This window comes from Lepidochelys kempii, chromosome 5 (assembly GCF_965140265.1).
Source record: "Lepidochelys kempii isolate rLepKem1 chromosome 5, rLepKem1.hap2, whole genome shotgun sequence".
NCBI lineage: Eukaryota > Metazoa > Chordata > Testudines > Cheloniidae > Lepidochelys > Lepidochelys kempii.
The window spans coordinates 20,977,234-20,996,633 of record NC_133260.1 but is presented as its reverse complement, the minus strand read 5'-3'; the positions used below and the strand labels follow the sequence as shown (position 1 = coordinate 20,996,633).

At 44.7% G+C, this 19,400-nt stretch overlaps 1 protein-coding gene across 1 annotated transcript in view; it reads right to left on the bottom strand.

The window, feature by feature from the left end:
• The window catches only part of ONECUT2 (one cut homeobox 2), a 48,820-nt gene extending 29,952 nt beyond the window's left edge, over positions 1–18,868 (bottom strand). Inside the window, exon 1 of the mRNA XM_073343611.1 lies at positions 17,509–18,868. Coding sequence (XP_073199712.1) covers positions 17,509–18,664 — 1,156 coding nt within the window. The 5' untranslated portion in view covers positions 18,665–18,868. The remainder of the gene's footprint in view (positions 1–17,508) is intronic.
• Positions 18,869–19,400: the final 532 nt, after the last annotated feature.

Here is a 19,400-nt window from a genome sequence, read left to right as displayed (position 1 = left end):
CTAGCTCATACATCTGACTGTGAGCAAGTGAGTTGTGGGGGCAAAGAGGGGTAGAGAGGGGAGTAGAGTGGAGAGTAATCTGCACCTCCAGAAAGGGATGTAGTAACTTCCCCCCTCCCAGAGGAAGGAGGAGCAGGGGAGGAATTGTCTCTCTGCAGAACCATCCCTTCCTAGAGCACCTCTTCCTCTCCTTTGCACCATCCCTGACTCCGGGCTGAGCCTAATGGCTCAGTCCAGCCCCTTAGCTTTTTTTCTCTCCATATGACAAGAGGGGATCTGCTGAAAAAAATCATGCTCAGCTCATCAATACATTCCTCAGTTATTTAGAGACAATTTTGGTCTAAAAGGTAATGTGGATTGTAAAAAACAGCCTGAATCCAGTGCTAGCCCAACACATTTTCAGCTGTGCACTTCACCAGTATTTTGAACCCACTTTTTCACAATGGAATTGCTTGATTTTTGTGCTTTTTTTTACCCTAATGGCTTTTTTCTTTTGCATTTTCCTTCAGAATCAATGCAATCGCTGGTTGACTCCTGAATATTTTGCCTTATTACTGAATCCACCTGAGAGAGGAGCAGAATCCTGCATGCAAAACTCACCCAGAAATCAATGAGAAGTTTGTGTGGAAAAGGATGCAGGAGCGGGACTGCACACCAGGATCTTTCACCGGGGAGAAAAAGGTAACATCTAGTACACACAAACCTAATGTTGTCTCAACATATTCATGTCCCACTTATGACTGCCTTTGTGCTAGAGGTGCCCTCTCCACCCTAACAGCTTTCATTCTGAAGGCAGCCATAAAAGACCTGCTCGTCTCTCTGAACCAAGGAGGGGCCTGCTAGTACTAGAGATAGATGCCCCAGAGGAGGGTGCGGGGGGGAGGCTGACCATAGCTGAGTGATGTGTGTCTGGAAAGGATGGAGGCATGACCTCCAGTTTGCGGCTGAGGGCCACACATATTATATCTTTTCCGAAAGTGTAGCAAGGACCACCAATAGTTGTGCTTCTCTGAGTGCACCTACAGGCACTCTGAAGCAGTATAAGTCTTAGTCAAGCCTACCTGGCCTCATGAAGAACAAGGGGAGAAAGACAATAGAGAGTGACTGCCAAAGAACACTTTTGTTCTCTTTTTACAAGTTTTCTGAATGTGAATTAGGGATGGGCAAAGGAGGGATAGCTCAGTGGTTTGAGCATTGGCCTGCTAAACCCAGGGTTGTGAGTTCAAACCTTGCAGGGGCCATTTAGGGATCTGGGGCAAAAATTGAGGATCAGTCCTGCTTAGAGCAGGGGTTGGACTAGATGACCTCCTGAAGTCCCTTCCAACCCTGATATTCTAGGATTCTACTTTAGAACATTAGAGCTCTAGAAGTTCAGCTGGAATGCTAGTGGTCAGGAAGAAGAGAAGAGTGACTGAGAAAAATATCTAATGAAGACACAGAGACCAGAAATAACCAGAGTGAAAAAAAATACAGAGAGTGATTTTTTTAAACAAAAGGAGAGAGAGGGAGATAGAAATACATCTAATGAAAATTAGAGTCAGACCTTCATTGAGCAACCAATCAAGAGACTGACAAAAACTCATTGGTTAACAGAGATGACCTTCAATTAAAAGGATAGCAGAATTGTGATCAGTGTGTTTTTATAAGGAGAGCAGAACTGTGATCAGTGTATTTGGGGATCAGATGGAGCAATAAGGTAGGACTTTAAAAAGCTGGCACATGATAAATGCAATTTATCACATGGCAACACAATTTCTTACATGGATGGCAGGTACTACCCACCAATCCATATCTGGTGAGACTACTTCTAACATTTAGAGCCACTAAGCACCTTCAAAACAGTTTAGAAGAACTGAGATATTTAGTTCAACATTAAAAATATAATTCAAGAGATTATTATTACAAACTTATACTATTTACAAATATTTAATGTATTTCCTTTAACATTTATATATGTTGTTACTTCTTAATTTTGAGCTACATCTACAGAAAATAAAATATATAGTCCCACAAATCCCTTAAAATTTAGCTAAAATATAGACAGACATGCTGACATAGATGGTAAAAATGCACCAATGAACAGTGAATCATGATGCATTCAAAGACCATCTAGAGAGGATAAGGAAGTTATAGCAAAACTATATTCTTATTCTTACTGCTGAAGGCAGTGAAATAAATATAAATGTCTGTGTGTGTCCTAGAAATTGCACCAACAGGTTTCTCCTTATCTAAATAAGAAAGATGTCCCAGTATCCTAACCAGCATTCCTCACCCCTTTCTAGTTCTTTATTAAACTCGCCCTCAAAGGGCCTACTTAGCAACATCCCAGAGAGAAGAAAGAGCCTCTAGGACTCAGCCCTCTGGTCTGCAGGAACATGCAGATCTGGGGCCCCACAGTCGCATGCTGGCCCAGCTCTTACCCCACATGGTCTCTTGGGAAGAACACTGACCTGATATTTTTAAGGTTGCAAAGCTGTAACTGTTCATGGTACTGAAATTAACATGAAGATCCAGTTGCAAAAAGTATTTGTATGCTCGTGTCATAAATATAAAGGGAAGGGTAAACCCCTTTGAAATCCCTCCTGGCCAGGGGAAAGCTCCTCTCACCTGTAAAGGGTTAAGAAGCTAAAGGTAACCTCGCTGGCACCTGACCAAAATGACCAATGAGGAGACAAGATACTTTCAAAAGCTGGGAGGAGGGAGAGAAACAAAGGGTCTGTGTCTGTCTGTAGTCGTCTTGGCCAGGGACAGAACAGGAATGGAGTCTTAGAACTTTTAGTAAGTAATCTAGCTAGGTATGTGTTAGATTATGATTTCTTTAAATGGCTGAGAAAAGAATTGTGCTGAATAGAATAACTATTTCTGTCTGTGTATCTTTTTTGTAACTTAAGGTTTTGCCTAGAGGGGTTCTCTATGTTTTTGAATCTAATTACCCTGTAAGATATCTACCATCCTGATTTTACAGGGGGGATTTCTTTATTTCTATTTACTTCTATTTTTTATTAAAAGTCTTCTTGTAAAACACTGAATGCTTTTTCATTGTTTTCAGATCCAAGGGTTTGGGTCTGTGGTCACCTATGCAAATTGGTGAGGCTTTTTATCCAACATTTCCCAGGAAAGGGGGAGTGCAAGTGTTGGGAGGATTGTTCATTGTTCTTAAGATCCAAGGGTCTGGGTCTGTAGTCACCTAGGCAAATTGGTGAGGCTTTTTACCAAACCTTGTCCAGGAAGTGGGGTGCAAGGTTTTGGGAAGTATTTTGGGGGGAAGGACGCGTCCAAACAGCTCTTCCCCAGTAACCAGTATTAGTTTGGTGGTGGTAGCGGCCAGTCCAAGGATAACGGGGGTAATATTTTGTACCTTGGGGAAGTTTTGACCTAAGCTGGTAAAGATAAGCTTAGGAGGTTTTTCATGCAGGTCCCCACATCTGTACCCTAGAGTTCAGAGTGGGGGAGGAACCGTGACAGCTCGGTATTACTGTGCAAAGAAATACACGCACACACTTGCCTTCCACACAGCAATGGCATTCACGACATTCAGTTCATATTGCCAAAGAATGCTGTTATGTATCGCAGTGTGCTCCTCTAATTTCTCTGTAATTGCTGTTAAGATGTCTTAGCTTTTAATTAATTTAACGTCATGAACTTCTATCTGTTATCAGTGGGTGGGTGAGATTCTGTGGCCTGCATTCTGCAGGAAGTCAGACTAGATGATCATGATGGTCCCTTCTGACCTTGATATCTATGAATCTATGAATCTTCCTTTGTTGATTAAAAAATTCATATTGAATTTTCTAATCTTGGTGAATATCTTATATTGGTAACAGAAGTTCCATGATATTGCCCATTACATACAAATAAATGATTTTACCATATAGCAACAAAGCATAGTAGCAATCTTGGGGAAATCACCACTGCAGCTATGTAGCAGGTAGGCAGATAATAAAAGAAGAGGAAGAAGAGCTTTCTTGGGTGCTGGTTCAAGACTGTGGAACAAACTTCCACAGGAACGAAGTACCACCACAAACCTCACCTCTTTCTGTACCCAATGCAATGCACTTCTTTGACCTTGCCTTTGCTAATAGCAATATACATAGAATCATAGAATATCAGGGTTGGAAGGGACCCCTGAAGGTCATCTAGTCCAACCCCCTGCTCGAAGCAGGACCAATTCCCAGTTAAATCATCCCAGCCAGGGCTTTGTCAAGCCTGACCTTAAAAACCTCTAAGGAAGGAGATTCTACCACCTCCCTAGGTAACGCATTCCAGTGTTTCACCACCCTCTTAGTGAAAAAGTTTTTCCTAATATCCAATCTAAACCTCCCCCACTGCAACTTGAGACCATTACTCCTCGTTCTGTCATCTGCTACCATTGAGAACAGTCTAGAGCCATCCTCTTTGGAACCCCCTTTCAGGTAGTTGAAAGCAGCTATCAAATCCCCCCTCATTCTTCTCTTCTGCAGGCTAAACAATCCCAGCTCCCTCAGCCTCTCCTCATAAGTCATGTGTTCCAGACCCCTAATCATTTTTGTTGCCCTTCGCTGGACTCTCTCCAATTTATCCACATCCTTCTTGTAGTGTGGGGCCCCAAACTGGACACAGTACTCCAGATGAGGCCTCACCAATGTCAAATAGAGGGGAACGATCACGTCCCTCGATCTGCTTGCTATGCCCCTACTTATACATCCCAAAATGCCATTGGCCTTTTTGGCAACAAGGGCACACTGCTGACTCATATCCAGCTTCTCGTCCACTGTCACCCCTAGGTCCTTTTCCGCAGAACTGCTGCCTAGCCATTCAGTCCCTAGTCTGTCTATCTATCACTTAACAACAACTACGATAATAAAAGCCATAGCACACACAATTTCTCCCTTGGGAAAAGCATGAAAGAGAAAGTGAGAGCAAACCACACATGACAGATATTAGCCATATCTCTTAATGCACCTCTGGAAGGTGGTCAGATACCATGGTGTTGAGGGTGGTCTAAGAACCAGAACAGAATAGAACAGATTTTGCTAGCAATTGTGCATACAGTGAATGTTGTTCATGGCTAAGATTTTCAAAGCAGAATTCTTACAGTCACCTTAGTCCTTATTTAGGCCTCTATCTAAAAGTGGCCTGATTTTCAGAGATGTTGAGCATCCACAGCTTCCTTTGATTTTAATGGAAGCTGCTAGGCCCAGATGTTCCTCCCACTGAAATCGATGGGATTTAGGCACCTAAATCTCTTTGAGGATCTGGGCCTCAGTAACTTTCAAAGGTGCTGAGTACTAATAGCTTCCGTTAAAGTCAATGCAAAGCTGTGCATGCTCAGCACCTTAGAAAATTAAACTTCCTTTATTTAGGTGCTTGAATATGGATTTAAGTGCTTAACTTTTTTGGCCCACTTTCTGAAAATAAACAGCGTACAGATAATACAACAGAAAATATCATAATGCCACTATATAAATACAAAGTACACTCACACCTTGAATACTGCATGCAGTTCTAGCCAGCCCATCTCGAAAAACATATATTAGAATTGGAGAAGGGCAACGAAAGTGATTAGGGGTATGGAGCAGCTTCCATACAAGGAGAGATTAAAGAGAATGGGTTCACCTTAGAAAAGAGATGACTAAGTGGGGGTATGATAGAGGTGTATAAAATCATGCCTGGTGGGGAGAAAGTGAATAAGGAAGTGTTATATACCCCTTCACATAACACAAGAACTGCAGGTAACCCAATAAAATTAGTAGGCAGCAGGTTTAAAACAAAACATAAGGAAGTACTTCCTCACACAACATACGGAAATCTGCGGAACTCATTGCCTGGGGATGTTGTGAAGGCTAAACATATAACAAGGATAAAAAAATAATTAGATTAGTTCATGGAGAATAGGTCTATCAACGGCTATTAGCCAGGATGGCCAGGGATGCAACCCCATGCTCAGGTTTCCCTGAACCTCCTGCTGCTTGAAGCTGCAACTGGACAATGGAGGATGGATCACTTGAAATTATCCTGTTCTGTTCATTCCCTCTGAAGCATCTGGGACTGCCCACTGTCAGATACTGGGCTCCATGGACCCTTGGTCTGACCTGGTGTGGCGTTTTTCGTGTGACAATAAAGCCACCAATAGGTGGTGCTATGGTTCAGATCTGGAAGGGACTCTCTTCCACCTCTGCTGGGAAAATAGTAGCTCAGAATTCAGTGCCTGTCTCCAGCAGTTTTTGCATATTTGTCTTTATCTTGATCCTGCATTTATCCAGACTATATTCCAAATAAAAGCACTGTTTGCACATTCATGTTTGCTGAAATGCACAGTGATCAAGTGAATATAAATAAAAAGTGGTCAGTGGGAGTATTTTGCACAGATGAATCACTGATGGCATTTAGGTACAAAAATGTTTCATCATCAGTAACATGATTCAGCAATCAGGAAATGCAAACAAGTTATGCAAGCACTTTGCTGATCAGCCCAGAAAAATCAGAAGTATTTAAAGAGTGCAGGATTGGTCTTACACAGTGTTTTGCCCTCCTTGTGAACTATCATTTTTTGTACACGAGGGCTAATTGTGACCATTGACTTTTCAAAGCAGTAAACAATTTGGATGGGGTTAACTGCACTTTCTGCAAGCCCTGACTGTGTAAACAAATGTCTTATCCATTTTAATAGGAGCACATTATTCTGAGAGCTGATTTTCAGTCCAAGCTGCAGCAGCTGCTCTACAGGTCACTGGTACCAATAAAGCAATTTTCCAATGAGAAAACACTTCTCACCCAAGGGGACTCAAAGGTTTTACCAGGCATTTCATAACCAAGTTGAGCTTGGTAGCTTGCCTAAGACTTTGTAATGAGAGCCATTTTAATTGCATTCTTCATATGTCTGCTTACCTTACGTTTGGTGCAGTATTTGCTTAACAGAGATTTGGTGCACCTTCTAAGTGATAATATTCAGACTTTTAGTACCTTGCAGTCAACACAGACATTAGGATATGGCTTTGTGTTCAATTAACCTGAACCATAGTTGAACTCTGCCCTTTGAACTCCCTAAACAGATAAATACATTAACTCACCTAGGGATCATTAATATTTTTCATCCTGACAAAAATTTAAGAACTGCACTATTAAGCCCAGATCAAATAGAGAATTAAAACAGAATGTCTCCTTATTTGTTATTCATGCAGTTAAAAGGCCACAGAATTAGTGAGGCTGATCTAGCAGATTAGTGCGGTAAGCAAAAGGGCCTTTCACAGGTTGTAGTTATTGGAATTAGCATAACACGTTAGTATTATCCAAGGAATGTAGCAGTCATTCCTGTACTATGTCCTGTATTATCTTATTCTTACAATCCTATGGACTCTTCCCAGGGCCCATCTAACATCATATCTACCCCCAAAATGCCACATGAAAACTGTATGGAAGAGATCTCAGCTGATGCAAATGGTTGCAAATCCATTGGTTTCAATATATTCTATACTTAAATAGAGCAGTTCAAAATTCTGGCCTGGACATACATTTGAAAAACCAATTGTCATTGAAATACAAGTGAAAAACACATGTATTAAGGCTACCTTACAATTTGTAAGAATATTTGTACATGTAAATACACTAAAGACTCAATAAAAATTAACATATCTGAAGGAGAAATAATTGCACATTTTGGCAAATATTTTAGGGCTTGGCCCTTCGAGTTCTTCCTCAGCCAGAACTCCCACTGACTTCAACATTGACTTCAATGGAAGTTTTACTGGGGCAAAGGCTGCAGGACGGGCCCTTAGTTTTCTAATATTTAAAATCCCATTGTATTTTTCTATCTTGCCTTTTGTTTAGATCTCAGGTTTAATGCTGCCATACTACCCTAGATGAGACCACTTAAAAGAATATTGCAAGCATGAAAGGCTAAATCTATTGAATGGGGGGTCTTTAACTATGTGGTTTCCTTAAAGGGAAAGATTGGATCAATAGGATCAACACAAAAGGTTTCCCTGGCCCTGCATAAAACAGTAAAGAGCTTCTCTTTTCACTGGTTTAACTTTCCTCTCTGACAAATGCAAATCAATGGATCTGTGTTTACAACAGATTCTCTAACAGACTCAGAGAATTCCCGTGTAGACCAGGGAGATGAGAAGTTTGCAAGTTGAGGGAGCTGTACTGGAAACTGGGCAGAAGTCCCAGGGTCATATCAATGTGCATAAAATGGAGCAGATTGAAGCTGCCCTCTTATCTTTAATGTGAAAGTCTGGTCCAAGGACATAGGAACATTGGAACCTACAGTCAACACAGGCCATGCTTGAGTCATTATTATTATTCATTATTATTATTGTTATTATTTTTAACAAATTGACTTTAGCCATTCACTTAATGGCATAATTAACTAATTAATAACACAGGCACCTCCGAACACTGCCCGAAAGTACATTTAAATCAGTAAAATTCAAAAAGGGTAGTAATGCACAATCACTAAACAAACAGCCTGCTCTTGCTCCCACTGAAATGAACGGAAGCTTTGCCAGTGACTTCAGACAGAGCAGGGTCAGGGTCTGAGCATTCAAACCAATGTACTGGGCCTAACTCTGATCTCTTACCTGTTTTGCACCAGTGTAAATCCATGGACTTCAGTAGCATTGCTGCTACTTCACTCTGTGTCAGGGAGATTAGAAGCGGGTCTAAAGAATCCAAACCAAAACCAGCTGACTGGGGAAGCTACTGGGCAGCTCTGTAGAACCAGCACTTTGGCCGCTCCTGAGCCAGCAGTCCTCAACAGGCAGGACTCCAATTGCAAATGGCTATTTTATTATTCATAAGACTTGATCCTGCACTGTTTATTCAGGCAAATGTCCCACTGGCTTCAGTGGGACTTTTGGTTAAGTAAGGATTGCAGGTTCCTGATCAATTTAATATTAACAGAAATTAATCAATGACAGGAGCACCTACGTTACATACTGAGATGATAAACACACTCTGAAAAAGGGAGGTGGATACACAGGAATGCACATTCCTTCCTCATTAAAAACAAATATAGTTATTTTGTCCTCTACAAAAAGTATGATTCTTTTTCCTGACATGTTCCCATTCCCTTTCCTGGTTCCATATGATTAGTATTTGTGACATGCTGCCAACGTAAATATAGACTATATACATTTAAACTATTTTCTTCCTACAGGAAAAAGAATATGTATATTTGATTACATAAGCTAAGGCCCAAGTGTGATTAAATTACTTTAGAGGTATGCTTATAACCCAAACAATGTCTGCCTGCCTGTTGAGAATAATTCATCCGAAAATGATATAGAGCAGCCCTGCATGAATACAAATATGTCTTCCCTTTTAATATTTTGGGCCTGATTCTGCAGGCCTTAGAAATAAAAAATTCCCAGTGAAAACAATGGGAGTTGTATCCTGGTAGGCATTACAAACTGGTCCCTTTGTGTGCAATGCGGTGCATAAACTCTTATGTCTATTTTTAGACATTCTGACAACTGTTATTTGAGATTCTGGCCTTTCCTTAGAATATTACTATCTCAAGCTTCCTCCTTTTAATCCTTATAGGACCTCACACTATAGAAACCTTTTGGAAAGATTTGTACACACATGCGCACACACTGAGACAACGGAAATAATGTTCTTGTGTCTTCAAAACATTTGATGAACAACTAATTCCTTAAGGGAGACATGGGAGCCAGATCTTGGCCTTATTAAAATCAGCTGCAAAATGAATGGGATTTGACCCATAGAGATCTATGTATAGCTTTAGCTATATTTATGTTCCATAAATCCCAGATCATGACTGAAATCTGTACCGCCTGAGCTTCTTACACATCTCTTAAGAGCTGGGCAAACACTGCAGATAGATATCAAACTATGCACGGAAGGCCATAAAGCTATTAAGCAATTCTGATAATTCAAGTACAGAAACGGTTGGAGATGAGCAACCGACCTCTTCATAATCCATGAAAAAAATAAACACTAGGAAGAGCCACACCGCTGGCGTTACCTGAGAGCAGGGACGGGGTTCTCCCGGAAGATAACACAGCTTAGCTACATTTGATAGACCTGGCAGGAAAGAGGACGGCATGCGGTCGCAGTGTTACTGTAACCTGGGCAGCGTTTGGGTTCTTCCTCTCCTTCAAGGGGAAAGTCAGGGTGGAAAGAAGAAGAAAGAGGAGAAGGGAAAAGCAAACGCTGAGGCAGCGAGGCTGCATAGTCGCACGGGCTGGCCGGAGATCCACGCCCCGGAGGACGCTGTCATTTACAAAGGTCCTTCCCCGCTGGGACTCTCTCCGGGCCTGCCTACGCGGGTCTCCTCTCCCCGGGAGAATCAGGCGCCAGGCTGGATGGGCACATGGCACGGATGGGTGCTGGGATGGGATGTGCGTGAAACAGGGCACTCTTGGCACGAAAGGTCTGCCCTCAACGAGCTCCCTGAACCGGTGGGGCTCCCTGCTTGCAATGCCCTAAAGGCAAGCAACAAAATGCGTAGGCCACGGTTACAGAAAGTGGGCTGCTGGAGGGAGGGGGTTGGATGTATAAGCAATAATTAAATATATTACACACACACACACAAAACCCATCAAGGGCGTTTCACTGTTACCACCTGAGGTCAGGGAGTAAACGCGCCCTGGTTTTACCGGGGAGCCAGAGTACAGTATAGACCATCTGTATCTTCCAGCCCATCTGCCCGCTCCCATCCGCTCCGAGATTTTGCAGGTTCACAGAGCATCCCGGATCTGTGGAGGTGACCCCTCCCTGCACCGACAGCGCTGGGGGAGACTCGCATTTCCAGACAGCAGCTAGCTCCAGAGCCGGTGGCAATGCTGTAATGCGACTGGAGAAGGATAAGCGGCAGGAACACACTGGTGGCACGGATGGAAATCCAAAGCTGCCTTGCCCCATCACCTCTCATCGGACATTGTACAGGGGCTAGGTCTGGGCTAAGCCGTTCCCCTCTTCTACACCCGGCTAGCTAGGATCTTCCAGCAGACTTTACCTGCCTGGGAGCCCGGCTCAGATCAGCTGAAAACCACGGCTTGAGGGACTTGCCAAACTATTCTGTGCAGGAAGCCACAAAAATGAAACGACAAACAAGTCCTTTGCAGAACTCCCTCCGTCCCAGAGGCTATCCACCTACCCACGAGGGAAAAAACACCTGGAGAGCACCATTTAGAAGGAGAATCGGGGGGAGACAGATTTATCGTTGCTGAGTTTTTATGTTTGGTTTTAGTTTGTCATATGTAAAGGTTTTTTTTTTGTTTAAATAATGCTTGGATACTTCCAATTCAAAACACAAAATTCTTTAGATGGCGATCTAAATACCCTTAAAAACGAATTATCAAAACAAACAAACAAACCAAACGAACGAACAAACAAACGCAAAACCCCACCATCCATCTCATTTTGAGGCTCCATCTTAGCCACAAACAAACGAACTCGGATCCACTGTATACATCTGGTTTTGTTCTGAACTGAAATATTTTTGGGAGAAGGGTGGAAAGAACTATATAGCAAGAACGTGTGTATTGTGCGTGAGTGTGCGACACAGAGAGAGAGAGAGCAAATGTATAAATTTTTACCTAAACCTGAAAGAAAGAAAGAAAGAAAGAAAGAAAGAAAGAAAGAAAGAAAGAAAGAAAGAAAGAAAGAAAGAAAGAAAGAAAGAAAGAAAGAAAGAAAGAAAGAAAGAAATCCAAGTTTAAAGTTGGAATTTCCTCCTTATTCACAATTTTGGGTAGGGCTTTCAGAGGCCATAGTCCTCTGGGGTCAAGAAGTGAAATAATTTCCATTCCCTCGCTGCTAGACTACACAGGGATGTCAAATAAACTCTTAACGCTGAAACTTTTGTGTGGTTCATCGGATCGTTACCCCCAAAATATTTGATTGTATTGAAGCTTTGAAAAAATGAGTACAAAGAAGTAGAAAAACAAAAAGAAGGCCGATTATTTAGAAGTGTGTAAAATGTTTGTTATTGCTCAGAGAGCAACTGTCTACTGTGTAATTTACCTGTGTAGGGAGTTTTTAAAACCCTCTGTATTGGTCTAAGAGCACACACTCCTTGTTAGCTCCTGTGACTAGTTTAAGGCTGGCTTGCTGTATGTACATGGACATCACGTACATACAGTCATTTATAGTATGCAGAGTTTTTAAACAGTTAGGGAAAGCAACGACTGCGCATGCACCGCAGCAACTGTCCAGATTTGGGGGCTGAGAGAAGGCATTGGGAAGAGGGGTGATGGAAGCCCCACTTCAGTCTGTCCCCATTAGCCTGACGCCGTGTCAGACAGCTTCTGTCCGGAGCTGGCAGCTTTCACACTGAGAGCCATCTCCTAGGAGGATGAGACAGGCACGGGGGTCATTTTGTACTGGTCCAAGTGAAAAGCGTCCCCTCTAACGCCGGCCTGTCCTTCTGCTAGCTTAGTACCGCACCGAAGCAAAGCACCCAGCCGTATGGTCGCCTCTTGGCACCACTCCTGGGGGAGAGCTGAGAGCGAACCCGAGGCCCGACCCGCAGCCTGCTTCCCCGCAGGGCTGCAGGATCGGCTCCCTCGGGGAACCGAAACGTGGCTTGTAGGGTGAATCGCCATGTTGGCCATTATCTTTCACAATCTGCTCAGCCAATGTTTTGGGAAGGTTCGCAAGGTATGGGGAGAGGGAAGGATTGCGACACACACACACACACACACACGATAGGGGAGTCTTGTGCTGGGAAAGCCAGCGCCATCAGCTTTACTGGAAACAAGCCGGATCAGGTTCCAGATCAATGAAAACTGGGTCCACACGTTTATGTTACTGTTGCCAGCATTAATGCTCTTTTAATCTTCTAAACATTATCAGCATCGATCTCCCTCCATATACACATTTGTTTGAGAAAAGTGACATAACCACATGGTTGGAAAGACTGGAATAAAAATAAATGTTGGAGCCTTCTCGCTTTATGAGATCCTGTTCCCCAGGTTATTTCGCGTGTGGTGTTCTCTCTCTCCTACCCTCAATGCTCTCAGGGACCCAGCACTAATGCATATTAGAAAGGTGTTATTGATTCACAGGGGACTCGAAAAGACAAGGACAGTAGTGAGCTAGCCCTTCAATTATTAATGTGATCAGACCATCAAGCAAAAGTATGTCTGGGTTATGTACAAATGTTAATGCACGTTTCTATAGGGCGCAAGGTGCATATTGACTCAAGTGACTTGACACCGTAGGTACAGGATTATGTTTTTCATTGGTTATAATAGAATATTGCAATATGATATGATAGGATAAGATGTGGCTACACATACAGGCATAAGGCTATTCCCATATGTGCAGCCAGAGCTGAGATTGTGTGTGTCCACACACACACATTCATAAATGTCTGTTCTCTCACTGAAACAGCTGCAGAGAAATGTGAACTCTCTGTCTAATGTAATTATAGGAATAGGTTAAAATATTAGGAAATCTTATCCATAATCATTAACAACTATTAGATGTGTCCCTTTACTTCTTTTCTACCCTCTCTGGGTTTAGCTGGAAGGGGGGCGGTTAACATAAATTAACAGGGCTTCAAATATGAAAAGTTACAGCCCAAGCCTGCCGTCCCAGAAAGCAGCCGAAATCCCACTGACTTCAACAGGAGCAGGACAGGGTCTGGACTGTGGAGTTCGCCACCTAACCATGATTGCTCTTTCCTTTGGTGTCAAAGGGACCGTGTGTCTAACTGGGCCGAGAAAACAACGCCAGTTGCAGGGATCTGGCGTGTGCATCCGCCACGCGAACGGCACTCTTTTGTCGAGGGACGGAGGCTGGGACACGCTGGATGTTAATCGAAATGACAATGTCCTAAATGAGCTAACTGAAGGAAAAGTCGCATGTTAGAATTAGCGCCGCAAGTTACCCCTCCCCCATGAAAGCAAAAGCAGATGACAGGTTTCAGAGTAGCAGCCGTGTTAGTCTGTATCCGCAAAAAGAAAAGGAGGACTTGTGTCACCTTAGAGACTAACCAATTTATTTGAGCCTAAGCTTTTGTGAGCTACAGCTCACTTCATCGGATGCATTCATGACTGTACTTTTCACTGCATGCATCCGATGAAGTGAGCTGTAGCCCACGAAAGCTTAGGCTCAAATAAATGTGTTAGTCTCTAAGGCGCCACAAGTCCTCCTTTTCTTATAGCAGATGACTGGCTTTAGTTTTAATTTTCTTCCCCGATGTAGATAAGGCGACTGGCATATTCGTCACCACATTACTGTATGCAGATCTCCTCTGCCTTCACTAGTGATGTTTCCCTAATTGAAAATCGTTCAATTTCGTGTGTGCGCGCCTACGTGATTGTATCACAAAGGTGAAAACCATTAACGCGTGATCTCTCCCGCTTCGAAGGCATCATAATTTGATTAGTAACATTAAACGTACATCGCACTCCTGAGAGCCTCCCTCCGAAAAGATCCCAGAATTGATTCTACTTCCAGGATCCCAGCGCCGCAGACACACACAGACTCTGCGGCGAGATACATTCATAATGCTGAAAAGGCGGAGGGATAAATACACAACCCCCTCTCGCCCTGGGTGTGTTAGAGAAGATACCATGAATTTTTAATAGCCTACGAAGTCAAGAACAAAATCACCTTCCCAGTCCCGTGCTCTTTCCCTCCTCCCCTGGCCAGACGGGGCCATAGGAATTGAAGGGGGGAAAATAACCAAGCCCACAGCACTGCTGTAAAAATGAATGTACCCAGGTGGTTTTGGGCCGCCTCCTTCCCTCTGAAAATCTCCAAGGCCCTCAGTGGTGGATATAGATCCGAAAGCTGAGGCTCCGGGTCTGTGCCTGTTTAACCCAAACCAAAGTGACGCTGGCATCTCCAGTTGTGGGGCGTGCAGAGTTTTCTATCAATAATGCATGGAGAGATGGCTTCTGTTCTCCCCCCAGCCCCCAGCCCCTGTAGCTACACCGAGTACATAATAGCTACTCACCCAAATCCCCGCTACGGCATATCTTACTACAGGAGTGTGATCTATTGACCGAAACAATAGTCTCCGATGATATACAGGAAGTCCTTGACCCACTTGTTGTTGCTAATAAAACCACACAATAAATGGCAAAATCTCACTTTACTTTAGATACTAGATACAATCCGGATACTTGTATGCATCTATTTAAACGCCTCTCAAGAGCAATATATTTTATATGCCTCTTTTCTTTATTCAGGACTTCAAGTGAACGATCAGACCTCATCCTGCAAATTTAGCAACTCTGACCAATTCCAAACGGCATCTCTAAATGAATCGGAATAGAGCCCCAACTTCTCTGTTTTGTACGTTGCACTTGGGGGGGGGGGGGGAATCGTGGTTCACACAAAGCTTGCCATATCAGCTACACCACTTCCAGAGACGCACTGCAAGAATCCCACCGACCACTGAGATAGGCCGAAGAGATCTATTCACTCTGGACTTCTCACACATGAATTGTCCCTAAGACCGCATGAGAAAAGAGGAAGGGAGTGGAACTTGCCTTTCATTGTATAGTGTTTCCAAATAGCTTTGTTAGAAAGTGTGCCAACTACACACACACACAATTAGAAACAAAGGATTTCAAATCTCACACCAGGTTTCAATGGGACATTGTTAACAACAACAAGGCACACAACTTCCCCTACCTTTTGCGTTTATTTCCACGATGTAGTAGGTAATAATAACAATTAATATTAATCAATAATTATAATTAGTAAGAAATCATATCAGAAGCTCCAGAAAGAACTTCACTCAGGATTTGACACAACCAGGAAAACACAACCACCACCACGACCCCCTCTGCGCACAAATGGAGGGTGGATTTTGAAGCAAAAAGTAATCTTTCCGAAAGGTTGTTTCCTATTTGCCCTCTGCTAATCAATAATACCAAACGATTACTTGGTACAGATTGGAATCAATCCAACCACAGGTGAACTAGGTAGTTGTCAGAGTAGAAATCCCTTCTAAAATGCATTTGTAAATATGCAGCTGTCACATTATAAAAACGAGCCACACACACTATTATATAATGGGAACAAGTTTGTGGTAAAGGGCTAGTATGTGTCAAAAACAGGTTGCCAATATTTTATGTATTATGTTAAAATGTGATGGGACAGCGAAGCAAATTCCAATTAATGCAGATATGTTAATTCTTGCCTGCATGTCTTTCTTTCCAGATGTAGAGCCAAAGCAATGCTGAAAGGACTGCAGATGTTCCTCTAGGCAGTCACTTTCTCCTCTCTGTATGAAAAGAGATCTCCCCCCCCTCCCCAGAATATAGGTTTTTCCAGTCTTGACAAGTCTATTTTTTGAAGCATAAATATTCTATCGGTTCGCTCCTCCACTGCACACTATATCCAGCAAAGAAACATCTATACATAATCCCATGTACACTTTTCCAGATAGCGATTTATTTTCCAACCATCTGTATTATTATCCCCCACTCTCCCTCGAATAGCAACCTTAATGGACGATTTCTTGTAATCTTAGAACAATAGAGGGTTGTACTTCTCTTTGATTACAGCAGAGGGAGCACAAAACAGCTCACCTCACATTAGAACAATGTACCAAGTGTGATTGTCTTCTCCCTCGGCTTCAAATCCAGCTCTCTGCTCTGTACAAAAATAAGCGCCCGTGTCTGCAAAGAGGGTAGTGCAGCCTTACACTTTTGCATGCAATAATCTATAGCTTAATTTCTCGGCGCGTAATGTATCACACTCCTAATGTGCTTCCTTTCACTGAGGAATCTAGGAGACTTGGAAATGATTCACACAACCTCCGCCGTGCAAAGGAAATACACATTTTGTGATTTGTCTAATAAATGCGTTGATGCGACAGCTACTACTACCAGAAATGAAAGATACTGGCGCTGTGGGTAAAAAATATCAAACGGAAGCACTCAAAGCCTGGAGAACAGCTATTCTAAAACTGCCCCTCACAAAATGCGTCATTCTTTATAAGAGATTTCCCAGGATCTGTTGCTTTTTCCTTTCCTAAAATTGATAAAATACATCCGACACCACCCCGGGACCTCTCGTTATGTCCAAGGAAGTTTTCCGAGAGAAATAAACAAAACAAAACACATCTACCCTAGAAATAAGGATGCAATGTACCTACCATGCATCCTTATCGTGGGTCAAAACTGAAGAGCCTTTTGCTGGGCGTACTGGGGATTTTCCAAGTGCAATAGGAAATGTCAAAAACTCGGCACTATTCTAGCCCAGATCATGTGTAAAGATTACAGAGCAGGGTGAAAACAAAACATCCAAACCATTGTCCTCTTAGCAGTGCCACCAGACAAGCCAGTCTGGTAGCACCCAGTAGCTCGAAGTAGTCAGATTAAGACTATTAAAGGGAGACGTTAAACCAAGACAAGGGCAATCTACTCATCGTGCAGCTCCTTAAAAAAACAGCCCCTTGAATACATCAAGCACTAGGCTGTGCCTAAAGCCTGTACCGGCAGCATCACACTACACTGTTCAGTGGCTCTTTCCCTGGGACGCTTTGTCTATTTGCATGTGCACAGAGATCGTATTATGGGTGCCAGAACTCACCTGCAAGTCTTAAGGCTGACATTCTCTGGAACTCGGGTTCCTGCAGCCATTTCCACATTCTCCTGAACGTCTCCCTGCCAGATTTCAGCTTACTCCAAGGTTTAGGGTTCCTTAGAAGGTCTGAAAGGGTCCCCTGAGAACGGCACAGCACCCTCTGGGCAAAAATCGCCTGGGGGATGCTGTAGCGCTTCAGCTCTGCAGTGATCCTTTGGGCCACTTCTTTGGTGTTGATCTCTTCTAACTGCCCAGAGTTGTTAACTTGAGCTCCGGAGGAGGAGGGCGGCCTTTCCCGGCTGGAAGCCAACACGGGCCCGTGAGGCTGAGCATGGCCAGGGTGTCCAGGATGGTGCATACCGTTTAAGTGGGACATCATGGCCGCAGGGGGGGTAGCCAGCCCCCGGGAGAGGTGCTGCTCACCCCTGGCCAGCATGGCAGTGTGGGCATCAAAGTTGGGGCTGAGCATCTTGTCGTGGCTGGGGGGTCCATAGGTATGGAGGCTCTGCTGGGTGTTGTGGATGGACCCCAATCCGTTGCCCAGGGGGGTGCCAGCCAAGGGGGACAGGCTCTGCCCCATGCCGGGCATCTCCTTGTAGGGGCTGTAGAGGTTGTTCATGGCCGGCAGCCCCCGCTCGTCCCTCATCAGGGTGAAGCTCCCGCTGACATTGCCGGAGAGGCGCTGATGGGGGTGATGGTGGTGATGGGGGTGGTGGGCATGGGGGTGGTGATGGGGGTGGTGGAACTTGTCGGAGACGGTGGAGATGGGCGGCAGGGGCTGGAGAGGAGTCAGAGTGGTGTAGGTGCTGCTCATGCCCATGCCAGGGGGCGAGGAGTCACAGGGCATGCTCATGGCATGGTGGAGGGGGATGGACAGCTCCGGGCGGTAGTCCCCTGCCCCGTCGAGCAGGGAAGCCATGCTGGACACCATGGCCGAGCGGGACGAGGCAGAAGCTAAGTCCTGGTGCGAAGGAGGAGGGTGGACCCGTAGCGATCCGGCGCTGCGGCTGGGGTGGTGCGGGCTGGGGCTGCCCAGCAAATCCTGCTCATGGCTGGCTGCCCCGTGCAAACTGCCCAGGCTGTCCATTGTCATCTCCGGGTTCATGGCGCAGGCATCCAGCTCTTTGGTGAGGCATCGATAGGCGGTGTAGGCAGTCTTCATTCAGTCCATGGGGGTGCTGGGCTGGCGGGATGCTCGGAGCTGGGGGGGTGGGGGGGGTAAAATAAGGCCTCTCAGTTGTGTGTGTGTGTGTGTGTGTGTGGGCAGGGGGAAGGGTGTGCGCGTGTGTGTGTGTGTGTGTGAGGGGTGGGGGTGGGGGGGAATCACCAGTCTCTATCAGCCGGGCCAGCGCCGTTCCCTCGCCATGTCCTAGCGCTTTCCTCCTCTTACGTCTTCTGTTTAGGTAGCTGGAGCTGTCCAGAGTGGGTTTGCTGCTCAAACAACCTAGCTTAGCCCGGCTGGGCAGGGCTTGGGCCAGGACTGACAGGCAGCCCAGCCAGAGCCCAGGGAGGGAATGCTGAGCCCTCGCTTTGTCGGGGAGAGCCCTCCAATGGGCGAGGGGAAGGGTGGGACTGGAGGCTTAAAGCTTGGCTGAGATTTCAGAGCGCCTTCCCCCCCCACACACACTGGAATCAAACGTCAAGGAGAGAGCGAGTTTAAAGATGCAGCGTCCCCCTTGTCCGGGGGAAAGGCAGGCGCTGTCTCTCCGAGCCTGGGAAAGCGCCCCCCTCCACCTCCACCCCAGCAGCCGCGAATCAGGACGCAGAATTTGCTCTCAGTAATAGTCCAAAGTAAGATGCTACAATCGTGACTTGACACAAATACTCGTGTAAGCGGCCGTTTGCTGCTGTCTTGTAATTCAGTGTCACCCAGAGGGCACCCCCCTCTGAACTGGCTC